This window comes from Hyposmocoma kahamanoa, unplaced genomic scaffold, assembly GCF_003589595.1.
Source record: "Hyposmocoma kahamanoa isolate Upper Pololo Valley unplaced genomic scaffold, ASM358959v1 63, whole genome shotgun sequence".
Lineage (NCBI taxonomy): Eukaryota > Metazoa > Arthropoda > Insecta > Lepidoptera > Cosmopterigidae > Hyposmocoma > Hyposmocoma kahamanoa.
In genome coordinates, this window is record NW_020653851.1 from 17,213,755 (window position 1) to 17,240,494 (window position 26,740).

Genomic DNA, 26,740 nt, shown 5'->3' on the forward strand with positions numbered 1-26,740 from the left:
AAAAATTTGTTAAACGGAAAATTTATTGGTTAACGGAAAGTGGGTGAAGTCCAATGTACCGGATTCATCACATAATTTGCCACCCTTAGAGAACGAATATTTTCTTCCAATTTGAATGAGATCACTACTAAGGTACCCGCTTTCTAACAAAAAAAAGAATCAACTAATGCTTGTTGGTTAACGGAAAGTGGGTGAAGTCCATTATATCGGTTCATCCCATAATTTGCCACACTTAGAGAAGGAATATTTTCTTCCAATTTGAATGGGATCACTACTAAGGTACCCGCTTTCTAACAAAAAAAAGAATCAACTAACGCGTTTCACAAATACCGAAGTAAACGACACACAAATAAATACAATCGAATTGAGAATCTTCTCCTTTTTTTGAAGTCAGTTAAAAATTTGATTTAATTATGCAAGTTTATGTTTTACTTAACAGGCAACACGTATAGAAGAATTGTTATAAATACATTTAACAAAAACAGCTGTGTTCAAAAATAAACTTTTAATACAAAAATTTTACATAAAAAAACTTCATTTTAGTAAATACATTTTTCATCCTTTGGCGTTTATATTTCAAACGGACAAAGCCAAAGTAATTTGAATTCATGATCATAAAGTAAAAGTAAAATAAAATTACAACTATTATAAAACTATGGACTTGTGATGACGATTAGACATTAAAAAAATATTCTTAACAGGTTACACAGTACAAAAAGCATTTCGTAAATAATTAAATAGACATTAAAAATAAATAGGAGAGACTACGCTTATGGCACAAAGGAACTTACAGGCGCTTTCAAGCGCTCACTTTTCTTTGGGCTTCTTTTCCTTTTTGCGCGGTGGCGGCACCGGAGTAGGCACATCGCCGCTCGGGCCTGCCTCCTTTTTAACAATTTTTTTTACAGTTTTCTTTTTCGGCGCTTCCGCCGTAGGCGTGCTGGGTGTGGAAGGTGTGGAGGGTGTCGTGGGAGTCGTGGGAGGCGTGGGAGTCGTGGGAGTAGCAGGTTCAGCCTTCTCCGCTATGGACGATTCTATCTGTGAGGCTGTTGTAGTTTTTCCTTTTGGTTTGACTCCGATTTGTTCGAGTGAAACAGGTGGTGTTGGCACCTGGGGATCCTCTACTGAAAGTTTTTTCTCCTCCTTCGATGGAAGAGGAGAAGCAGGGTCGACAGAGGGCGAGGGCGCGGTGACAGTGGCGGACAATTCGCTGGCGATGATAGCATGCGCGAGCGCAGCTGCGTCCTCGACTTCGCTGTCGGGTGTAGGCAGTGGGTCTGCGGCGGCTGGCGGGCTCAGCTGCAACTTGCCCGCGGGCTTACGCCGCTCCTCAGCTACAATACCAACATTCCCGCCTTTATTTTCTTTCGATTAGACGAGGCGTTAGTATGGCGGTCACATTAGAGAGCAAGCTCGGTTAGGGCCTGGAACAAAGTCGAGGGAAAACAGAGCTACGTGGTTAACTCGAAAATGCAAGCGGAAAGTTAAGTAAGTGTAAGTTTATAGGAAATACGAAGCTGAAATCGTTACAAGGAATATTATTACGATAACACATGATAACATTTTTAGTATTAGCAGTGGGCATTGTTTGTGAAAGATATTCGCAACAATTAGTACATGAAATGTACTCCGCTCTAGAAGATTATAACTACTACAGAAAAGAAACGTATAGTAATGTTCCTTGCAATGTGACATGAAAAGCAAACAAATAAAAGTAATGAGCCTTAATATAATTTTGAAGAATTTTTGGCACTACGAACGTTACGAGCTAAACTTTACCATCATCAACACACTTTGTAGACAATGAAACAAAATTGGGCAAGATTCATCCATGGCGCACAAACATGAGCTCTCAAAAGTAACATAAAATGGTTTTTTTTGTTTAGAGCAAGGATTAAATGACCGTGATACATAACTCATACTGGTCTATTCTATTTTATCTTACGAAGTCATGAAATTCCTTGGTTGTCCCAGAAATAGCTTATTGAGTCGTAGACTAAACGTCCCTAATTACAGCATCTACTTGGACGCAATCCAACATCCGCCGATTAAATAGGTTTATTTATTATACTTCGCATCAAAATGAACTATGTCCAAGGCAAAGCAATTAAACATTAAAACTGAAACAAGAAAGTGACGTTTCATAAAGCACGTAGTATATAGATTCCTAGTTATTTGTGATTTGATAGAACACGGAACTGTCACACCTTCACCAAATTTAACATTGGAAATAAAATTTAAATAAATGCCCAAGGACAGCACAGGTTGTATTGAGTCCAAGTCTTATATGGTTATTACCTGCTGTATCAAAGCCGCGTCTCTTGAGCTGCTTCCTCGGTAGCTGGGTGAAATAACAACGTATTTTGTAACTTATGCTCATATATGAAAATTAACAATAAAAACCAAAAACATCACAAAACGGCACAAAGAAAAACATGTGCTGCCATCCAATTTTACGAGAGACACGAGGATATTTCACATTACGATCTTCGTAAAATGGATGCTTAAGTATAAGATTAGTAAAAGTCTAAACTGCAAAATGAACTCTGTGAGAACTGAAAGTGCAAAGCCGTTATTAGTCTGATGCTGATTCAGTATTATTTACTCACATTTGGCAGCCGGAGCAGCGGGGGCTTCTTCTTTGGACGGTGTATTGGCTAGAGGTGGACTGTCTGTCGAGGCAACAGAAGTTTCAGATGGCTTTTCAGGTGTGGCCACGAGAGGAGCCGAAGCTGGTGGCACTGGGATGACCGGCGTCTCAGCCGCGGGCGCCGGTGATGCAGCCACTGCTTGAGCTGACTCTGCAGCTTTAGGAGACTCCACTGCTGCAGGCGCACTCCGCACTACACTCGTGGCTTCTATTTTAAGAGGCGTTTCCAAAACTGGAGGTGAGGCCTCTGGTGTAGATTTTGGTGTCGCGGGAGGTGTAGGTGGTACTACGGGTTCAGTCTTTTCTATAGCGATAACCTGCTCTGTTGTTTTTGGGATTTCTGACTGCGCTGGTTTCGCTTCTGGTTCTAATTTCAGAGGCTCAACTAAAACAGCTGCAACTCCTGCTTCTTTCGATGGAACGGCTTCTGGTGCAGCAGGCTCAACTAACAACGAAGGCTCTGCTGGTGGCACTGGTACTTCTTGTTGTAAAGCAGCTTGCTCTGGCGCAAGTGTTTCTTCTTGGACTGGTGCAGGTGTTTCTGTCTGTACTGGAGCAATTTCTGCAGGTACTGGTGCTTCTGTTGTTGCTGGACTTTCTACCGCAACGGGAGCAGGAGTATCTGCAGCAGCAGGTACTGGAGTTTCTGCCGCAGCAGGTACTGAAGTTTTCGTCGCAACAGATGCTGAAGTTTCCGCCGTGATAGGTGCGGATGTTTCTGCCGCAGCCAATACTGGTGTTTCTTCAACAGCGGGAACTGAACTTTCTGTCGCAGCAAGTGCTGTAGTCTCCACTGCAGCAGGTACAGGAGTTTCTGCCACAGCAGGTTCAGGAGTTTCTGTTGCTACTGGTGCTGTTACAGCAACAGCAGGTTCTGCAGCAGTAGGCGGTTGGGCTTCTGGTGCCTTCGGAGGAGAAGGCTCTTTACGCGGAGGCGACGGTTGTTTGGGCGGCGAAGTACGTGTTTGATTCAAGGTTTGTGAAATCTTAGCCCAAATGTTGTCGAAGGAGTCAGCGCCCATATAATCAATATTGCCTGCCTCCCATCCTTGACGCCGTGAAAGCTCATCAATAGCTTCACGCTGGTACCCAACATCACCTGGCACCACTCGTGCTAGATTACCAGCCACACCGCTCTGAAACAGATTTTGAATAACATTATTTCGATACAACTCTATTCGCGTAAGAAACTGTTGAAATACCTAAGCAAATATTAGTGTCAGTGTTGTTATATGCATAGTTACAATAGTTACGTGCAGAAGGATATAAAGGCATGCAAATCTAAGATAATCTACGTTTGATTATTTACTGGCAAAATTCGTACACTTAATGTTACCTGATTACTTGGAACATCATTCATTGCAGAAATTGTTGAAAATTTGTGTGTTTACTAGAGTAAACCTTGTATGTTTCGGAAAACTTTGACTTACTTGTTCTTCACATTCACTTGCTGTGTGATAATCCTCAGAGTGCACTGACCCACTTTCTAGTGACGGCAGAGATTCTGGCGGAGGAGATGACGAAGGAGATGGTGAAGGGGCCGGTGGTATTTCATGCGAACATATCTTTTTTCCACGGGCATCGATAGTAGGCCTATGTTTTAAATAAAACCCATCGTAAGGATGCCTCGGTATAATATATTCTTCTTCACTGTCTGTATCAGAACTATGCCCATTTGTCAATCCACAAGCAGGTGTGTGCAAATGCTGCCTGTTGGGTCTTGGGCGTCGTTGTTTGCGGTTTCTCGTGTCTAGGTGTAATTGATACACTTGCTGTGGTCGAGGCTCGTTATGAGTGTGTGATACCCAGCTTTTCTGTTCCTGCCTGTCTCTAGTATCGAGTCGCGTTTGTGTGTGACTTTCAGGATAGGCATTGGCATAATGAGTATAACCGTTTTGTTCTTTGTTTTGGATGAATAGAGAATCGCGAATAGGAGGCTCTAGGGAATTTGATGAATTGTTATTTTCTGTATGATAACGATGACCGTGTGCGTGTTCTTCACTATTTGATTGTAATGAATTATCTTTGTGGTAATGATTTGTGTTATCTGGGTATGATTGATTTCCATAGGACCATTGCTGTTCACTTGAATATGAGGGATGAGCATGAGTACCATAAGTGGCATTCCGATAATAATCGAATTTATGATGACGAGAACTGTTTTCCCATTGATGCTCAGAGGGCTCAGAGGGGTGGTCAGAATGAGCATGTTGACTATGTTGATGTGATTGGTGCCTTTCCCAATGATACTCAGAGGGCTGATGATCAGAATGGCTATGTTGACTATGTTGATGTGATTGGTGCCATATAGTTTGTTCGTTTGATTCAAAATAATTCGGATTGTACTCTTGTTGCGGAGATCGGTATTCACTTAAAACTTTATTTATCTCGTCTTGACTTTCGAAAGCGCTTTGTTGAGTTCTAGAATTGCCTACATTTGGGAGAATATTCCCGCGGTAATACATCCACGGGTCGTGGATTTGAGAAAAGTCGACTTCATGTTTTTGCTCTATTGATTCTTGATTTTGGGATTCTGGGTGATGCCAGGGGAATTCTGATCCAGGGTCCAATATTGGCTCATAGTGATACTCGGTGTCTTCTGGATATTCAGGTATTTCTGGAAGTGCTTCCTCCACTTCAATGGTCGACTCCTACCGATTCAAGGGACAAAATAACTCAGTGGCATGCAAACAAACACTTGAACGAAGCTTCACGCACACGAACGGCTGTTAAAGTGGTAAAAGCTTTGTCCAAGTGACATTAGTATTATATATCAAACACTACCACTGCACTACTAAATAAACATACATATACTGAATATCTCAATAATAGTTACGAACAAACAAAACCACTTAACGTGAGAAAAAGGCGAAAAGCTTTTAATGCTAATTGGTAACGTAGTCAGTATGTTTATGTAGTTGTCGTGGTGACAATTTCACCAAAATACCAACACCATCTACTCAATCCCATAACCAAATTTCAAATAGACGTGCCACAACGTGTACTGAGTTCCAAAACTTTAGCCGTTAGAAAATGTTAGTATTTTGGGAAACGTTCTAAGAATGTAATTTACAAGTGCAAAAGGTGCAAAAGAATAGCGGAAACGGTGCTTAAGCTTGTACTGAAAATGCAAGCATTTACATTTTAGTCACTAAGGGGTTTCTCACATAACATTAAAGGAGCAAAAGAAAAAGTGACAAATAACATCATATAACTAAACGACGAAATGCGACAAAAATAAATAAGTACTTGCTTGGAACACTAAAGTATATCGTAAATTACGAATTGCTAAATTGTCCAAAAATCTCACCTCTGCAATATTGGAATCCTGTTTGGAATGCTTGGAAAACATAGTGCAGTGTTCAGATCTGAGACTAGTAGGCAAATGGTTCTGTTTACTACGTCTATGAAAAACGTTGTACCCTTGCGGTCACGAGAGAAACCGCAAAAGGTGTATCATTTTCAGCAAGTATAAAATCTACCTACACAATATAACAATGTTGATATCTAACCAAAAAATGTACGTCTATATTTATTAAAATTGACTGTTGAAGACTATAAGAATCGTTTGCGAACAAAATAATCATTTGCGAGTCTTGTATAACTCATAAATTATATGAATCATAATAATTTACTGACTAATCTAGGTACTTTCCAAAAAAAAAGGTATCTTGTGCAAATTGGAAAGTTTAAAATTGCCTATGTTCACTGCAATAGAAGAAGTAAGATAGGTTCTGATTCGGTGTCCAACTGAACTACATATTTCCTAATTTTAAAACAAACATTGTTATTTAAATATTTTGAACACTTATTGCGATATAATCAAACTTACCATAGCAGTGTCAAGTTGTGGGTGAACTTGGGACACAAAGAGATCCCACCATAATTGGAGGAACTCGCGCAAATGTTCGGGCGCATCTACAGATTGGGACTGCCAATTAAACTGCTGGAGCCACGGTTTAGCGGAGCCGATGAAGTGGATTATCTTCAGATTTTGACCATAACTAAAAAAAAACATTATAATAAAGATACATCGCACTGCTATTACAATAGTATTGTAACTCAAAATATGTTAATTTCAAGATTCTACCATTACTGAATGTAAAATTTGACTCTCTACATGTCAACATAAATTTTAATGATCTTTCACGGAAAGTGCGTAATTTAATAATTTATCGATTTTCAGAAAACACACTTTTCGAGTTAATACACTGTTGTATTAACAGTGCGATATAATAAAAGAAATAAAAAACAAAATAATTTATGATTTTGACTCCAGAAAAAAAATACGGGAATAACAAATTAAAAATGCCGTTGATATATTTGTGATTCAGCAGTTACTACTATATCCAAAGCATTTAAAAGACACACAGCGTTCAACAAAAATTCCAAGGTCCGCATTAATAAAAGCATTTTGAGATGCTTTATTTTAATATGTATATATTAGCAGGATTTATTTTAATATGTTTCTGAAGTCTTCAGTAATAAATATCATTTCAGTGCACATCAACGATTACTTCATTATTATCAGCATCATTTGAGGGTTGTTTGAAATTCTACTTGTTAATAAACGTCACTTCATACTTAAGTTTCGGTTCAAAATTTTACACATTATTAATTTACACTTAATAATTAAACATTATTAAGAGTCGAAACACAAAATTGCGATGCGACGTCGCACCGCAGAAATCTACGATCTCGCACGACGCATGGCAAGAATTTTCGAATTGCTCGCGCTTGTCTGCGATGTTAAACTTCTTTGTTTGTTTTTTTTCCTATACTTTCTTATCAATAACAGCAGTGCAACACTCTTTTTAAGATCCATGTCGCTACCTAGTTTGAAAAATATGTTCAGTATGTTTGACGGTCGTCCAAGGAATGGTTACCCAAACCGTGACAGTGGGATGCCTTCCCGCACGAAATCGCATCGCAGCAATTTCCGTCGCAGTTTTCTGCGCTGTTTTGTGTTTCGACCCTTAATCATAATCAATTATACCATTGGCGATGATCATAGTCTATTCATACAGTGAATCGTCAGATCCATCTCGAGTTCGAAATGATGTCTCAGCCGGTACGCGTTTAATTCCGGATTTAATGCGAGCCCAAAGTTCCAGAGCAATAAGAATCAATTTCAAATGTCTGAAAACGTCTTTTTGCAAAGGACCAATCTCAATTAACGTTCAAATATAAAATCGTAAAATCGATATACTGTTTTAGAGCAGGCAGATATGAATAGAAGGCGGCGGATGTGACGTTGTAGAGGAAGGGAAGATGTTTATTGATGTCGCCACGTGCCCAGTCGGAGAAGAACGCATTCAGCAATCCTTGGTCACCACCTGATGGACAACAAAACTCATTAATTCCCTGTCTGTGTGGTGCTATTCATATATTTTTTGTCATTGTTATGTAGAAATAAATGTTTTTAATAACAGCATAATTTCAGAATATTTCTTGAGGCCAACTGTTCAGGGCCGAACGCCCACGCGTCCTTATTTACAAAGCGTGAAAGAATCCACTGAAAGTTCAAATAAAAAAAACGTTGTGTATAAGCATCTGTTCAAAAATGTTTACGAGGGAGTACTAACCGTCAAAACTGCCACGTTCCTGTGCGAAACTGATCAATCTGGAGTACGTATCTGCTGAAGGAGTGAACACGAAGACACCAGAGTTGAAGCAATCAGGCCAGCCGACATCTGGCGCCGCTGACAGTTCTTCTCGTTCGAATAACTCATCGCAATTTTGAACAATCTGTAAAGGAATACCCAAAAATACATATTAACTGACCCAACTCGAGCGTTTTTGAGTCAATTAAGGAGATTTTGATCTAAACATGTGTTACCTACCTAAGAAAGCAAATATAAATCATTATCGAATTCTAAGCCCCCCTCCACTCGGTTTTATGATGAGGTTTATTAATTTTATCTTTCACACAAATAGTGGTGCGCTACCGTTATTAAATATTACCTAGGTACGACGCATAACAGAGCCGCCGCCCGCTGGACGCTTGAATTGGTTTTATTTTTTTAGTCTCGTACAAATTTATTTCAATGTTTTCATACCAAAGTTGAGCGACGCAATCCCATGCCAATTTTCTTTCCACGTGCCCTCTAGAAAAATTTATTTTATCAAGGCGTGTTCTTTATCTGCGTACGGATAAAGCCTCAGTTGACACAATAACCCAAGATAAAAAAAAACTTGACAAGTCAATGGATTCCATCGAAACACTATCGCATTGTTTATGTTTGTGCAGAAACATTTCATAATTGAAAAGTCTTGCTATTTATATATTTTGTTACATAATTTTTTTTATTGGATACATATACGTATACTAGGTTTGTTGTATTTAAAAGCTTTTCCATCAGGAGGCACGTCAGTTGCATTTACGTGAACATAGTAGAAAGTATAATTTGGAGACTATCCAAAAATTTGTCGGGAGCAAGTATTTAGGCCACGGTTATGCGGGTCATCATCTCGTGTTACTGCGTTAACGTCCACATCCGGTAACATTGACTTTCTTATCGTGTAAACAATTCGTGCACATCGAAATAGATTTACAACGTCGAACGACGAAAATCAGTCAGCTGTCGAAAGTTGTAATTGTATATATATATATATGTATAAATCACACACACACACACACTCGATGTCTCGCACTAAGAAAACCCTCTGTATCGCGGGTGCCATGAACACACACATAGACAACCACAAATTACATCCAAACTCACGAGAGAAATAAATGTAGCCCGTACAATTATTCATCCCGGCCCAGGACCTCTGCGTGGCAGACCAGCATGGTAACCGTTCGGCCATGGAGGCAGTAATGAATATAGAAATAAATAAATGAGAAAAGCAAGCAGATAAATCCAGCCACGTTGTGTTTTTAATTCCGCCCACAGCAACTCATGTGAATGGATCACATTATTCATTTAAAACGATGACCGTTAATGGTTTGGTTTGGTCGGCCGAGGAGATATCGATACGAGTTCATACCTAACCCGCATTATTATTTGAATGACTTTCTTCATGTGACCAAACTTGAGAAACGTAAGAAATTTGTTACTTTCACATTATTCTCCTCATTTCTTACACACTATGTAGATATTTAATTTATAGACGTTTGCGAAGAATTTGTTACAAGTTATTTAACTTCAAAATTAAGCTTATGTAAAGATATTAATGTTTATCTATGTACGTTATGTCAAATACGTTACAGTTCAACGTAATGTAATACAATATAACGTAATGAACTTTACGTTTGAAAAGTAATAAAAGATCAAGTTATATGACCGTAAAGTTTATCAGGCATGGGCGCCGGCACAATCGATACTGTAACCACTACATATTACATGTACAACTGTATAAACATAGGTACCTAAATAAAGCAGAATCACGCGATTTGGAGTAGAGGAGTGATTTGTGTGTGATTTTATTGATTTTACTCACCATCGTCGGAATTATGAGAGAGGAATACGTAGTGATGTCATTTTAAAATCTAATTTCATCGGAATTACTCACCAGGGTATCAGCATCAAGGAAGACACATTTTTCGAATTGCGTGAGACTCCAGCAGTGGATCTTTGTGAAGGTGATGCCGAGTTCGGGCCTCTGTAGGAGCGCCAAATGAGTAGCATCGCGCGAATCTAGCACATCCACGTTTATCAACTCCGCGAACACTGCATTCAGACGTTCTCTGAGGAAAATTATTAAAGGCGTATTAAAAATAGAGTTCAAAATGATAATTAACATTGATGATTATCACTTTGAACCCTGGCTTATAGCATGATAATTATCATGGTCATTATCACGTTAATTATCTTGATAAATATACCTTAATGATTATCTTGATATTTATAAAATTAATTGGAAAGAAATGTTACCTGTAGCAATATCGTGTCATGTTTGTATCAGAGACGTATTCAAACTGACGTATCCAAAAAAGTCACAAACCATATCGTTTACCCCATACAATTTTCTCCATGTGTATTTAAATTTCTCACTGTTTAGCATTTCTACTTAAAATGAAAGTGACATCTGTGAATCAGCACGGATAATTATCAGATATTTATCATGATATTATCAAAGAAAAGAAATGTTTTGATAATTTCGAACCCTGATTAAAATTACGTTCCTTCTTCACGTAAGGTATACTACAGGTTTTGTTTGTTTTTACTTCGCGTTTGAATGCCTGTGTTTATCAATATTTTGATTTCTCGTTAACGAACTACCTACTGTCAGAGTTTGCATGACTCAAACAATCGTATTATGAGTCGGAGTTACAGAGGACACACATATAACAAAATGTACCAATTTAAAAAATATCATTATGAGGAACCAATGGCAAACATTCCTATTCCTATAGTTACAAGACTAACGAGTTCACATTACCATCTCGTGAATGAACTGTGGCGACAGATGATAATGAAGTACTTTCACTTACTAGAAGATAAGTATGTCACCTCTGTTATTTTTATTATTTCCCCACGTGTTAAATAGGGCAATATTCAAAATGTATCTTACTCTACATGTAGGTTTATTGTAATAAGTCTAGTTTAAGAACTAGTGTAGTAACTTTTGCGAATTTTTGTTTTGCGAAAAGCATCTTAAAAAGTTATAGTGTAGGTTCACTTTCAAAAATAACACGTGTCTTGTGGAACATGTAGGTGTTAACTATTGCGATAAATACCTCATAGCCTCAGTGACGGACGGAGTGATGAGCACTACGGCTGGGTATGTCGAGCCGGCGCGGCGCAGGGAATGTGCAAGAACCAAGGCTCCCAGCCCATAGGAATCGTTGGTTGCCAGTGTCACCCATGCTCGATCTGCAGATGCAATGGATATTTTCACTGTTTATCTTTCATAGAAAATTTGGGAGTACTAGCAGTATCACGTGTAAATGAATCACGCCACGCGAACTATTATATACAAGATAATAATATTTGTCTCTCACATTATTATTATTCTACTCATTGAAGCTGTCATCGCCATTGCAGTATTCAGTAACAAATGAGAGTATTACAGTTCATTAAATCTGCGACTCGTCAGTCTATTACTCATTACTGTCGTCGTCTATATGGGCTGTTGAAAGAATCTGTATCCGAATCATGACATGCTGCGATTTTTAATATCTTATTATACTTTATTCGATTAGGTAATGTACTTAAAGCACTAGTAAATCTGACTTATGTACCTTTTTGTAATGTAAAAATCTTCTATAATTTATTTGATTTGCCTATCTAATCACACTTCGAGGTGCCAACGACGTAAATATCGAAAATAGCTGGAATATGGGTGTTGCGGAGGATTACGCAAATTTATATTTTAAGACGTTTGCTTAACATGGAGAGGATGTGGGTGCTCGTCGTTAAAAGGTCTCTGGAAATGCGCAGTTTCATCCTCTTGAATGACGCCGTGCGTCTTGGATATTATTGGCACGTGCAACCGCTGGCGCCGCTTGAATCTGACCAACTACGTACCCCATCAATATTGACACGTGTAAACAAACGAGCTAAAAGTGGAAAACAATGATATTTATTTGTTACATTGATATACTTTTATATTTACACTGTCAAATGGTACAACACGGGTAACTAATTGCGTAAGAAGGTACTTATAACTTTGAACGACGTGAACAGCGTATATAAAGAGACTTTTTCTACATATCACATGCTTCCTGAGACATGTAAACGATTATTCATAAAATATTCACAGAATAACTTCTAGTCCCGGCATCCAGCAGGCGTCGGCCATCACATACATATGCCGCCATGTAATAGACAAGTGCCGCACGTTCTGTTCCGAAATAGCGCGACACAAATAAAATAGAAAATAAAGCTACTGAATAGCGGCAGATATTCTACGCCGGAGCTGTTGATGACTATCTATTCCATAATTAAATATAATCTGTCTTCTATTCACAGCCACGAGGTACCAAGTTGAAGAAGATGTCAACAATTCGGGTAGGCACACATTTTTGTATGAAACAATAAATTTAAATTCGAAAATCCTGCGTTTATCTAACTACCTACCTATTTATGCAAAAAAAGAAATATTAGATAGATTACGACGAAAATGCTCTATATATAGGTACTACATCCAGAGCGACTAATGACTTTGCCTTTCACTCTTAGGGAGTCAGCAGTGAAAGGTGAACACCAAAGAGAACAAAATCACTGCGTTACATTTACTCCCTCTAAGTAAAGTAAAATAAAGAATTTATTTTTTGAAAGATGAGCCACCGCCTGCGTGTTAAATCCAAAAATCTTGTCTGGATCTCCAAAGAAGATCACGATTTTCAAAATTACACCCAGGGGCTAAAGTGTAACTATTCTATCTCCGCTGGAAATCAATGAACTTTTTCTGAGTAAGAAAAGCAAACATGAAATTCTTCCTAAAAAGTATTTACTTTGAAGATAGGTCAAATTATCCTGGACATATCTGCAGTTCTCTCCAGGAAATACCACAAACGAGGCCAAATTTTACTACCTACATTGCGTAAGCTTGATGTTTGCTTTCGTTATTTTAATGACCCATCAACGAAACGTTTTAAAAACAGGAAAATTCAAGGATTACATCAAGCAACATTTAAAATACACAGACGAGTTAAATATGTGTCATTCCCTACTTTTAACCCCAGAAACTACTAATGCGAGAAACAGGAATAAAAGGAATTCGTTCAGGCGAACTCGTAAATAGGAATAAAGCATATAAGAACGTAGAGGCAGGCGCAGGATCAGTCGGCGCGGGAGCAATGTCCCTGTGGTTTCTATTTAGGTGCGGCCAGTTCGGCGGGATGGAACAACGCAGGCAGTTAACCGCCTTATAAAATAAAAGGAAAGCGATTATGTGCTCGTCTCATTCATTTTTACTACGCTAAAAGTGACTAAAACACGCTCATTATCTTAGCAAGTGAAAAAACATCAACTTTTTACTACACTTTCTAAGTTTAAAAATTATATGCTCAACACGCTATTAAATATTTACATGCAATCGAAATGCAATTCAGGACGTATATTATAAATCAATGTATTTTTTATTGTCATTGAAATATAGGTAAAAACTATTGAATGATCCTCAAGAAGTTTATTAAACGTGATCGTACTTAGACAGCAGGAAAATATTTTAAAGATTTTTATTTATGTACTCAGTATTTCCCATGTAAAAATACTGCCGGCGCCAGATCAGCCACAACCAGATCGGATGAACCTTTGTGGCTGATATAGAATAACAACAAGAAACCACAAACCTCGTGAGCCATAACTCCACACTTTAAAAAACAGTGTTATCTCAATTACAACAATATCGTATGACTTGTATGAGTAAAATTACTGTTACTAGTTATACAACTTACCTTGTTAATGAATTTGAAAAACTAGTGTTTGTTACGTATGAACTAAACAACAATAATTTGACCGTGAGTCAAGACTACTGCAGATTAGAACAGCAACTGAAACTGATTACGTGTGTTGATTATGCTTCTTGCTATTTATGAATGTATTTACTGATAACGCCATATAGTTTACAATATAGTAATAATGTTCAACTTGTCCTTGATGTTGTTTAAACTTCATACTCATATATTTTTATAATAAACTGTAAAAGACTAGCATTTTACCGCCGTTTGGTCTACGTGGAAATAGGTTTATTTTTCACAGAATACGGTGGAAAGCAAACTATTGTGTTATAGTTTTGTATTAATTTATAAGCGGTAGTTTCGAAATACTCAAAAAGTGAGCGTTTTTGAAAAATTTTTGAGCACCAATTTGCAGTATCAAGTTTTAGGTCGATAGACTTACCATTTTCGTCGAAAGCTGCAACACCACCATTCTCTCTTTATATATAAGTTTTCATAACTTTACAAAAGTGTTCACTTCAATCAATAGAGCAAAAGTAACATTAAGCTTACATAAACTGAACCACGGGGTTTCATTAGAAATCTAAAGAATACGTCGTTCATCATTTTAAAACTTTGAAGTTTTAAATCAATATTTTTACCAAAAAATACGATTGTGCTATATAGATTTACCCCATGTCGTCCTCTTTATGCGTAGATTAGCAAGCAGAACAACTGTCTTGAAGAGTTTCAAGATAATATATAGGTACATGTAAAACGACTTTACTACAAAAATTTTTTAAACTCTAGCTTATCCTTTTTTGGGTAGTGGTGAAAATTTTAAACGTTTGTATTTCTATGTTTACTTGTAAATATTCACACCAACATAATAAACATCAGGAATTTCCCAACAGACTTTGGCACTCGTTTTACCCTCATTTAAACATACTTATGAAAAAATTAACAAAAAAAAAATATTATAATGATTTCCTTTTTTATCATATCAAGTGGTAAGCAACCACAAATAACAGTTGCAGTGTTACTCAGATCTATAATCGCAAAAACTTGAGGGGCGCTGCAACTGCGCCTGTCACCTTGAGAAATAAAGTTGATAAGCCCTATGTGCCTATAATTTCACCAGCACCCTTACCCTTCCAAAAAGGGATTCCGTAAGAGACCTTGTGGAACGAATGAAAAAAACGAACTCTTCCACAAGGAGCTCTACTCCCACTGCTTTCTTAAGATAAGGTATACAATTTCCTCAGATACACTCAGTTTTTAACAAACCAAATTATTTTTTATGTATATAGATATATGTATACTGTTTTCAGTAGTTTCGGCTGTGCATTGATATATCACTCAAGAGTCGATCTTTTTTGATCGATATACGGTGTGTAGATATTACCTCAAAGATTAGAAGAAAATAATGGCGCAGGTGTTTACAGTGTCAACAGTGATAATCGGACGCAGTTTGACCAGAATAACTCAAGGTTGTCCAGATTTTATGACTATATCGAAAAATTTAAATTTATCATTTTACGAGAATGCAAATTTATCAGTACATAGGCATTATTATTAATTCGAATATTCACAATTAAGTTCAATTATTATTAAGTATACACAAAGATTCATCAAAAAATTTTTAAAGAAATTTCGGTAGGAAGGTAGCGTACCAGTACCTACTTTCCTCAATAAGTTTCGAGAGCCCTAATCACTTAAAAATTACATTGATTTTCAAACTTTTCCATGAACGCATATAACTTTAAATAAAATTTTAAATATATTTAAGTGAATACTTAAAACACAAACGAAGTAGCGTTAATTACAGAAATTTGTGGAACATTAAAATTGGAAACTATTTTTAACTCTACCCTAATTTTTACACAGTTGAAATACGTAAGATGTTTTAATGTCAACTGATTTCCATAAAACCCATTTCCTTGCTTTCTCGTTATTAACTGAATTCATCTGTTTTGAAGCTAAAGGATACTACAGATGCAGGGTATAAAATATTACGAAGAATGGTAATGAAATCCGAGATGGTTAAATGTTGTTGGGACTTACTTGACATTATGTGGCCGGGTGTAGTCTCGCGTGTGACAGTTCCAGTCACCTCTAATATCACAGACTACTACACGCGCTCCTTGCGCACCACTAACGAATGCATGCAGCGTGTGCCGCGCCGGTGGCGACCGCGATCCCCTCGCTCCTTGCCAGCATTGCTGCCCCCGCACCCGAGAGGAAAACGTCACATAGCCTATGCACACAACAGCTTAGTCGCCGTCCATGCGTAATTTGCTGTACGTCACGTATATTTATTACCTCATAAAAATACTACGTAGTCAAACAATCCACACGGCATATTTTATTTTTAGGAAAGCGTAGGCTGCAATAAATTTACTTCATCAACAAGCCATTTTCTCCTACAGCAACATTGCTTTATTGTAACTGGCAACATCAGAACAGCTGTTAGCAAAGATCGATAGATGTCGGTGGGTGTCGCTTTATTTTCGATGCCATACATAGCATAACGGTATCCGTAGTAGAATCACTGCGAAGTGCGACCAATAGGTAGTTTCTTTCATATCTCGCGTTCACCGCGGTCTTCTTTGATATTTTTGTGCGGAAGCTGGGGTCGATGAACGAATTTGGCGCAAACATGACGTATAATTATGCCATGCGGGGTATTTTAGAGGTTCCGAAACCCATGAGTAATACTGAAAACTGGAGAAATTGAGGTATTGGGCGTAAAATGTTGCAGGCGGGGTAGTGTTGTGTTTGTTTTCGGTGTTTCGGTGGAAACGATGGCGAACTCGCCAACCAGCATAGAGACGCAAATTGACAGTTTTTTGGAGCAGTTTAAAAGAAGTGCTTCTAAAGCCATGGAGGAGCGGATGGAATGGCCTGATGGTCCTTCACCAGGCTCGGTAGTAAAATCACGCAGTAGCTGCTTCGCCCTGGATACTGCGGTTGGTAAGTGCCAGCCAATGCTAGATTAGCAATATATCTACGAACTTCCGAATGTGTAACTAAATGCCCATAATAAAAATGCTGGAAAATCATTGCGCGTTGTTAAATTTCGTCACGATCACAAACCATATAGTAGTTTAGGAATTTTATGTTTGGTTGTGCACGTGACTAGATATCCAAACAAAATAAAGAAAAAACTTTGAAATTGGCATGTTAAGATAATTATTTACTGAGCGATTAAAGCAATTTTACATTCCAATAAGAAATGTCTAGGCTGTCTCTAATTTGCAAAGCATTCAGTAGCAAACAACAACGACATAGGTGGCGATATACTCAATTATAGTTATCTAGTACCTTCAACAACAATAGTCTTGCCTTCACCATCATCTGGATTCTTTTAAAACTATCTTAACAATCAGTAACGGGAAGTTAATTACATTATTACGAAAATATTGATAGCAGTAAATAACCACAAGTACTACAATACAGACATTATTATTGGCGCGCTTTTACTGCGATCTTTGACGTTTTACATTATTTGCACAACAATTACGTCCAAAGAATGACAATTTAAGAAAAACAAACCGGGAGATTCGCTCTGGACCTTTTGGAGGGAAAAGTGTCGTTTTTATTTTGACTTTCGATTATTTTGTGAAATCTAGTTTAAAGTGGAATAGGATAGTGCTATTGTGCCTTAATCGAAGATTAAAACGCTAAATTATACGAATCTCGAATTAAAATACCCGTAACAGCCCGTTTTAAGGAATCCCGAGTCAATCCTAGCACGCCGCCTCAAATTGTCTATCCTTTTTGTGGCGGCCATATTTACAGAAACATAATTTAAACTTCATGTTTAGGCTGATGGCTTTGCCAAAGCCTTAAAAACTTAAAATAAAAAAAATAAATTAAACCGGAAGTGAATAGAGTACAGTAAAGTGATAGTAGAGTATTTTTAATTTTAGATTTGTAAATTATTTTTTGTAATTTCCTACCTTCTTTTCTTACCTGGCAAGTTTTTAGCGCTGTCAGTAAACACTGAAACATAATTTATGTCATTATTTGTCAACGATTTCAAACATTAAAATATTTTGATGCGCTCTGGACCTTTTGGAGGGAAAAGTTTAGTTTTTATTTTGACTTTCAATTATTTTGTGAAATCTAGTTTAAAGTGGAATAGGATAGTGCTATTGTGCCGTAATCGAAGATTAAAACATGAAATTATACGAATCTCGAACTAGAATACCCGTATCGGCCCGTTTTAAGGAATCCCGAGTCAATCAGCACGCCGCCTCAAATTAAACACAATTAAACTTCATGCTTAGGCTAATGGCTTTGCCAAAGCCTTAATGAATAAAAAAAAAAATTATTTTCAAAAATCCTATCAATATATATTAATATTTCATTTCTGTATATCTATTCCAAGCAGAACATCGTAGATTGTCGTTTTGTCTATCTAAAAAGTCATACAAAAGTCAAACATTAACCAATAAGAGCTCTAAATTGAAAGTATCAAGGTTTATAACATAATTGAGTGTGCGCAGTAATAAAGTTTAAGAAATTCAAAAAGTAGTATTTTGGGAAAATTATAGAAATAAATACGTATGAAACAAAATACATACAAATGTTATAATATACATTATTATTTTTCAGTATAAAACACAATTTGTTATATTTGACGTCATCCGAATGGCTCTAAAAGGTTTTTAAGGCTAATGCCAAGTAGATATATGTATTTTTTTGCAAAATTGGGTCGTCGCGTTGCGGAAAATAGCCCGTGACACAATTTTTTTTAAATCTATTTTGTCATTTTCCAAATTATTTTTCAATTTAGTCACTTAACATTTACTTACCATTGTCCCCCGAAATGCGGAGTTGCTTGATCATAACGGAAGTCAGTCAAATGAGCGTTTTGTGCCCCTTGCGATAGTTATAGATACTGGTGAGATAATTTTCGAAATTTGAAATAGTGGAAATTTTTCTGGAAAGTTAGAAAAATTAAAAAATATTGAAAAAATAAATTGGAAGGCTCATATTATGTTCTTCGTTTAGAAATATCTTTTAAAGTTTTATTTAGCGTGAATTTTAAAATAAAATTATATAGTTATAAGCAAATTAAAGAAAAGCAAGTTTTAAAATGATTGGAAAACAGCCAAAAAATAACCTTTTTGTGATTCCATCGTTTTCGTTCAGTAACTTCAACTTTTGTCAGGTGCAACTTCAAATGTGGAAAAACATGACAAAAACATTGGCAAAAATTGGCCAATATTTTTTATACCAAAACAATATTTATTTTTTGAGAAAAATATGTTTTTTTTTAAATAGAAATTTTTCCATGATCCAACATTAGTTAAAATCACACAAAATTTCACTATCTTTATTTTAACAACCCACCAAGTAAAAAATGACATACGTGAATTTTTTTTATAAAAATAATATAATTTAGTAGAAATAATCTATCTAATCTGACGTTGTATAACTTTCAATGGCATAGGTTGTCCTCCAAAGGTGGTCGTATGTGGTCCTCCAAAAAACATTGAACTTGGTTCCACGTGGTTGCGGACCCTTTCCGTTCGTTGTTTACATAACGCTTTTCATTTATTTTGTATACCGTGGTATTATCAAAACTAAATTCATGCTTAGAAAGGATGCGTGGAGAATAATTGATGTTGCACGAACCACGGTTTTTATTTCCGAATTACATTTTAGTTTCTGCATTATACACGTCATATGTATACCTACAAATAAAATCAGGAACATTGCACACGTACAAACGGTGAGAGATATTTTTAACAATGCGTGAAAAACAATACCTTCCTGAACGAAATATGAGTTCATAGCATTGTAATATTAAAAATAATTTTACTATACGTACCTATTACGTGTACGACTACTTACACTTACGATACGTTTTGTTCTTATATTGCATTCTAAGCTGTAGCAGTCTAAAGAAGACGTACAAGTGTATAAATATACGCTAAGGTAGAAAGTATTAGTGTTCCATAGCTATGCAATGATGTACATGTTAACAGAGCTATAGACTAGCGACAAATCTAGTGCAAATTACGAGTCTGAAAGAAAAAAAATATTACATTCATTAATTTATGTTCAGACAAATATTTTACTGGTGTAAATAGGATTAATTACGTATGCTAATTACAAAACATGTAAGAAACCTGAGGCATATGAAATCTGCGCTGAATTAGCTGTTATTTCATAGTTTGAAAAGTATTTATTATGTGCAGAATTGAAGATTTCATTAGCAAATCGAAGTAAATTCAAAGTTTCTAATTACAAATACAAAAACACATACACACAGACTGACTACGCCGTCAAACTTAGAACATCATTCTTTTTCTTCGTAAGTTACATAGCTGACAAACTACATAGTTAGTAAGTTAGCAGGTCATTATTATTTTAAATGTGATTTCCACCGCACCTATAAAATACCACTGCTGGCCAGAGGCATCTACAAAAGGAAAATCACGCTTCTAAACCACTATTTTAGTTTTCCAAATAAGATATATTTAGGATGTGTTCTGTACCACAATCGTATACATTATCATCCGTTGGAATTATTTACTATACATAATAATAATCATGGATACGTTCACAAAATAAAATTGAACATTTTATTCATTTCTAATTTGAATTAATCTAAGGAAACATTAGCTCAATGTTGTACGTGTAAGCTTTTCAAAATTACCGCGCTTTTTCTCTGCGTCGATACGGAAACGCGTTGTTTGCGCAGCGAGGTCTCTGGTGGCGGCGAAGTGTACTAACGACGTGTTCTACGGCGTCCTCCGATTTTGTTCATGGAAAAGTGTATCGCCATATTGCTTCCGTGAATTCAGTGAAATAATTGTTAATTTCTCTTCAATTATGACTACAATACGAAAATGAAGTGAAGTAAAATAAACCAAGGTGGATCAGTAAGTGTGGGAACACATTTTTGTGCATCACAACTTGTGATTTTAGGCGAAAAAGGTGAGTTTCATTCTTCCTTTGCTATGACTATATGGCCCAATATTCCACGGGAGTTCGATCCGCTATGCGATAATGAAACTTAAAAAATGCGATTAAGGTTAATAATTGCACGATTTTTGTTATGTTTATTTACATGAATTTGAAAAGTTATCTCGCGGTATTCTCGTACATAACCCTATAATTGTGAAAAATGTCTTTTGTATTGTATCAGGGCGGGTTCATTGTACATACACGTATACGTACATGTGATTGACGTGAGCGATCGGTTATAGCGTTGGGGCCGAGACAGGATGTCGTTCGAGAAGATGGAAGTGGTGAATCCGGCTGAAAAGGAAGCAAGCGAGGTTCTCCACTCGCTTCTGTCCGTGGAGCGGCGCAGCGTGGATAGCAAAGAGGCGATCATCGTGTCTATTCCGCCAGACCAGAACGGCGGCGGCGAGTATGGCGAGAGCGCGCAGTGGCACACGCCTGTCATGGGCCAACATTCCGTTTTTGAAATGGGCGGTAATCAAAACATACAGCAGCATAACTATAATGGACATCAGGAACAGGTAACGACACTCTTTTCAAATAGCATTATCTAAAATATTATTAAGTTTGTAAACTATATAACTTAAAGCATCTTTTTACATATTCATTTAATTTGACCTTAATCATAACCAATAACCACGTTTTCAGGTTCTCTGGCAAGGTCATACCATACAAGTCGAAAACGGTGATGGCAACATGCAAGGAATTACCCAGCAGTATAATATACAATTTGCTACAGTTGAAGTTGAACCTCCAGATATGGAAGTTGACACTAAGCCTAAAGTTGAAAAGAAGACATTTGCAAAGAAAAAGAAAAAAGCGGAATCAGACAGTGATGATGATACTTTTGATAACAAGTTAGAGGACAATCCTGCCCAGGTATTGCCACATTTTTACAGTACAAATATTAGTTTCCAAATGGATCTCACTTGGTAGATAGTCAATAAAGAACCTGAAGGTGCATAGGAGTACACCAAATAATAATTATGTTGTAGATAACCAAACAATCCAACAAAATGAACTCCAGGGTGCTACCCAAAACCACAGACCAAATCAGTTCTACCAGAAATTAAACCTTTGTCGTCCAACACACACAGTGCTTATTAGCTGAGCTGCCAAGCCTGTCATTGTTTATTCTGTTAGATGAAGAAACTTGTCTTAAGTTAATAAATGCTGTGAGTTATCATGAAATAATAGAAAAAAATTCTACCTTACAATGAAATGAATACAACTGTGCCAGATAAGACAGTCTAAGGTTCAAAGTGTAAAGCCCAGCATGCTGTTGACTATGCTTAGAATGATAAGGCATATTTTACATTAAACTCCTTTTAGTCTTCATTGTGATAAGGCATAGTGACCCCCTTTTATTACAATCTTAGTTTTACAAGTGTACAGAGACAGACCCTTCATGCTGTCAATAACAAATTAAACCTAATCAAATTTCATACTCTTACTTCCAGGTAAAGGATCGACTTATGAGAGGCTGTGATTGCAAAGATAACTGCTATCGTGGACTTAATCCTGAGGCTGTGTATCGGCACAGATTGAATATTGCTGAGTTGACTAAAAGTGAACACGACATGTATTTGATGGGCATCACTATGGCCAGTTTGGCGAATCCTGCAGAAACATCGCGGCACAAGGTCAGAAGGAGACTACGCGCGTGTTATGTTTATCAAGGTCGAAAGGTTTGTTTAGAAGCATTTTTATATCTAGAAAATGTGACACACTATCAGCTAAAGCGTATCAGACAGCACGTAATGACACATGGCGTTGCTCCCAGAATACACGGCAACGTCGGCAAGAAACCTTACAATACTTTCACCCTAGACATCTACAAACATGCAACCAACTTTCTCAAAGAATACTTAAAACAACATGCTAGCTCACCCAAAGATGTTCAGCCATCAGGGGAAGGAGGTAAAAAAGGCAGCAAAACAGTTATCATTTCGGGAGATTCTCGGAAACATTTATTTGAGGCTTACAAAGAGTATGGTGAAATCCTGGAACCTGGTGTTAAATTAATGGGCTACTCCACATTCAGAGCTTTCATGAAAGATCAATTCCCGCATGTCAAATTTGCGACGAAAAAGCAGGACCTACCCAAAGATATGGCGCCATTCCGCAGTGGTAAATGTATGTCTTACGATAAGAATAAAGACCCTGTTAGAATACAACAAGAAAAGGAGAAGGCTGAGGCGAAGAAGGCAGCTTTAGAAGCTAAGAAGAAAGAAGAGCATGAGCGTGAACAGCATGCACAGCAACAGGCTCAACAGCAGCAACAACAGGTACAGCAACAACAACAGCAGCAAGTGCAACAAGTGCAAGTACAGCAGCATCAACAGATGCAAAATCAAGGGCCGCACGTGGTTATCCACCAGCAGCAGCCACAGCAACAACAAACCATGCAGCAGCAGATGCTAGTGCCGCAGGTTAGCCAGCACCAGCAGGTGCTCAATCAACAAGTTGGAGGTGTGCAGCAAGTTACTCAGCAACACTTACAACCTTTGGGCGTATCAGAAGAGAGTGGGCAACAGGTGGAAATGGCGCAGCAGGTAATCCCGCTTGCTGTGGTCCAGCAGCCGCCGCAAGCGTACATCGTCACTCCCGTGTCCCACTTCCAGACGCGCGTACAAGGTGCTTGGTATAGACATTGACAGGAGAACGAAACTGTGGTTGCACAGGTAATTGCCGCTGTGGAAATCGCGAACAATACGGAGGCGAACAGAGACCTATTTACGTAACCTAAGATCTCTTTATCGACCTAATGGTCGCAAATCGGTAGTTCCCGTTATCAAATGTAATTTTTGTAGCCATTTGTAACTTTGGCAATAATGTAACAAGGATATTCGTAGGTTACAACTTTCAGTATTGATTTAAGCGCTGGCTGATAACTAGTGTAGTTAAGTATAAACATGTTACACAATTTATATTAGAATTAGCTAAGTAATGATTTTTTTTTATTTGTGATTTTTCTATTAAAGATCACCAGTGCAGTTGAGAAAAACGATTGTAGCGGGTACATTATTTACTAAAGTACAGTTTTCTTCATCACACTGATTCAAATGAAAATTTATTAAAATGCAGTGCCTTGATATTATGACGTCGATCATGTGTTTGTATAGAAATAATATATATTTCTTTCTGTTCTTCACAAACATCTTTCATCTCACTGTCGTTTTACTTTCGGGATATCTTGTCTGAATGCATATCGATTACTAAATGAGAAATACTTTTTCCCCTCATATAATCCTCATTTGATTTAGGTAGATATTTAAGTTTAAAAGATTAATATCGTATTAAGACTTAAAAGTACATGCACGGTTTAAGTGCAATTTAATTTTAAAGACAATTCACTGCAACCAATGTAGTCCTTATGATGTTCGTATAAAATCACAATTATCTATCTTAATTTATGTTACAAATTAGTTGGTAGCATTTGAATATTATTTAAAAAAAGTCACAGAAAATGAAGTTAATTATCTTGTTTATATAAACACAATTTCTTTTACAAACGAGTTATCGCTACGTGCTGCGACTGTAAATTCGAACAATCTGAAGAAAGCATAAGGGTGCAAGTAATATGGTTTCTTCGATATGTGTGCGTATGTATTAAATTTTTAAAACTACTTTTGCACTTTTGATGATATTCAAATCATCCATGTATTTTTATTAGTGTTTTATAAATCTGATATATCAGTAAAATAATGAAAAATCTCATTTTATTTTTTCATTAAAATAGGTTTAGCGTAATTTATGTAATTAATAGAAGTGTGTAATCAATATAACTATAGATAGTACAGAAATGTGCCTAGAAGATATGCTTATCCCGTGTATTTTTATAGTGCAATAACCAATTAGATTCGGAGCGTGGTCCAAAATTGTTTATAGATGCAAAATAATATGTTAAAATTATGTGTAACTTTAGTAAAAACATTCTAGAGCCTTTTTTGTTTCAAAGTTTGCCCCCATCATCCAGTTCAAATGGCAGCTATAACACAATGCACCTTTTAAAGTAAATTACCAATGCGAACGAGTGTGTTATAAATTATTACACCTAAAATCGCAAGAATCCTTTCCTAAATTCCAGTTGCGTACTGCCAAACATTTATTACAGTTATCGACAAACTTTCGGTTACGCTGAAATAAATTTGTTCAAAACCTTGCTTCGAATCGTAGTGATTGCCCTATGCATGATATTCGGCATCTATGTTCCAAATTAATTATCGTAGGAAGACATGATGTGATAGAAATTAAAACTTTTTTACGCAATTTAAAGTTTTTTTCATTATATCTAATCCATTAATGTATTTTCTTAAATTAAGTGATCGTTGAAGTAAAGGCCTGGAACTGGATCAAGCTCCCACGCCTTCCTTCAACAGGACAGTTGCAACCGGAGATTGTGTTGGTATTCGTCTGTCGCACTCGTACTGCGGATCATTGGTCCCGCCGGGCACTTCACTCGACAATTTAATAAATCCGCCGCGCCGCCAATTCGTAAACAAAAGTCATTGTTTCGGCCCCAATCGAGCAGTTTGCCGATGCCCACTTGCCTTAGCGGGCGCGCGTGGTGTCATCTCTACACTGACTGATCGGTAACCGCATGCCTTCGTCATGAGGTTCTGGAAGTGTAGCACTAAGAGCGAAAGACGAGCCGCTGTTACTGGTGAGTCGTTGTTTATTTTTCTGTAATCGCTCGCCTCTATTGTACGTATTGTTTAGACAATACATTGTTTTGATTTTCAATGAAACGACTCTAGCGTTTATTGAATTAACCCACTTTTACAATTTAAAGACTTTCTGCAATTTATCTTCATCAGTGTGTTCGAGCCAATTCTTTGATCAGTGCATTTTAAATAAAGTGTACTAGTAAACCGACGAAACGTTATTTAATAAATGCACACGATTACGAAAATGTATAGAACACGTTTGTTATACACATATATGCGGCCACTTTCAATTTAGAACGTGTTACTTTCTGTGATTTATTAATTTTTGTTTTACAGTATGAAGGTTCACTTCCTTTTATGCAGTGCGACCTTGCATTGTAAAAAACATAATGACATCATTTAACATTATGAGATGAGTTACGCCTAAGTTGGAGCCAGCTAACTACTACAAAATTTTCTTAATACTAAGATGGACCAGTACGACAATATTTGATTCTTTTTATTGATTTTCTAGTTTTTTTTTATGATATGAAATCCCATCAGGAAGAACAAATAGTGTCTGGTAGTAAGCGACACGCCGAACAGTTGTCGCTCAGAGCTGTAAATTGCAAAGTCTGAGAGGCATTAACACTGCGCCGGTCACCCTGGGACAAAGTTGACAAGCCCCTTCTGCGTGTAGTTTCACCAGCACCCTTATTATCCTTCTAAACCAGAATGCAGTAACGCCCACATTATTGCTTGGTGGTAATACTTTCCTGGAGGAATGATTTCACAAGGAGCTTTACGTTTTAGGATTCGGAATAATAAGAGCATTTTTTTTAAATGCGTAGAAAAAGTTGACTGTTTATAATGAAACTAATGTAAAGTTTGTAGGTACCTACGTAAATCTTATTATTTATCTAACTCAGAAATCCATTTACTATGCTCAACTGTAGCTGCTATACCTAGGTATAGTAATCAATTTCACACAGCACAGCTATATCGAATTGCTTCGAAAGTATTGTTAGGATCTGCATATTTTCTACACATTTACGGCGAATATAACACGACTGGAGGGGTCAATCGCTACACTTTGCTGAGATTTATGGAACGAACTTCGACTGAACT

General features: G+C 37.0%; 3 protein-coding genes across 12 annotated transcripts in view; 2 read left to right on the forward strand and 1 right to left on the reverse strand.

Moving 5' to 3' along the window:
- Window positions 1–568: 568 nt before the first annotated feature.
- On the reverse strand, window positions 569–16,189 carry LOC113229968 (proteoglycan 4-like). 6 transcript variants are annotated; one of them, XM_026463666.1, is made up of 10 exons: window positions 16,044–16,189; window positions 11,334–11,469; window positions 10,166–10,340; window positions 8,236–8,398; window positions 7,860–7,986; window positions 6,483–6,654; window positions 4,081–5,301; window positions 2,610–3,786; window positions 2,299–2,341; window positions 1,192–1,424 (listed from the first exon to the last, which is right to left on the reverse strand). In XM_026463666.1, exons 1-9 carry the CDS (start codon window positions 16,048–16,050, stop codon window positions 2,307–2,309), a joined length of 3,213 nt encoding a protein of 1,070 aa, XP_026319451.1. In that variant the 5' UTR covers window positions 16,051–16,189; the 3' UTR covers window positions 1,192–1,424; window positions 2,299–2,306. The 6 variants fall into 6 exon arrangements, with proteins under 6 accessions (XP_026319450.1, XP_026319455.1, XP_026319451.1 ...); XM_026463667.1 differs by having other exon boundaries at window positions 1,194–1,334; XM_026463668.1 differs by lacking the exon at window positions 1,192–1,424 and adding an exon at window positions 1,432–2,120.
- A 579-nt stretch (window positions 16,190–16,768) lies between these two features.
- LOC113230497 (guanine nucleotide exchange factor DBS-like) overlaps window positions 16,769–26,740 on the forward strand; it is a 135,806-nt gene continuing 125,834 nt past the window's right edge. For 3 of the 5 annotated variants that reach the window (XR_003310498.1, XM_026464456.1, XM_026464459.1), the window contains exon 1: window positions 25,504–25,629. Coding sequence is in view for 4 of the 5 variants with exons in the window: in XM_026464456.1 (XP_026320241.1) it covers window positions 25,578–25,629 (52 nt within the window). In the remaining variant the exon portion in view is untranslated. Of the gene's footprint in view, window positions 16,953–25,503; window positions 25,630–26,740 lie in introns of those variants that run through there. The other 2 variants (XM_026464454.1, XM_026464458.1) reach the window with 2 other exon arrangements.
- LOC113230498 lies at window positions 20,743–25,231 on the forward strand. Its single transcript, XM_026464461.1, has 4 exons — window positions 20,743–20,933; window positions 21,206–21,484; window positions 21,612–21,842; window positions 22,424–25,231. Exons 2-4 carry the CDS (start codon window positions 21,224–21,226, stop codon window positions 23,618–23,620), a joined length of 1,689 nt encoding a protein of 562 aa, XP_026320246.1. The 5' UTR covers window positions 20,743–20,933; window positions 21,206–21,223; the 3' UTR covers window positions 23,621–25,231.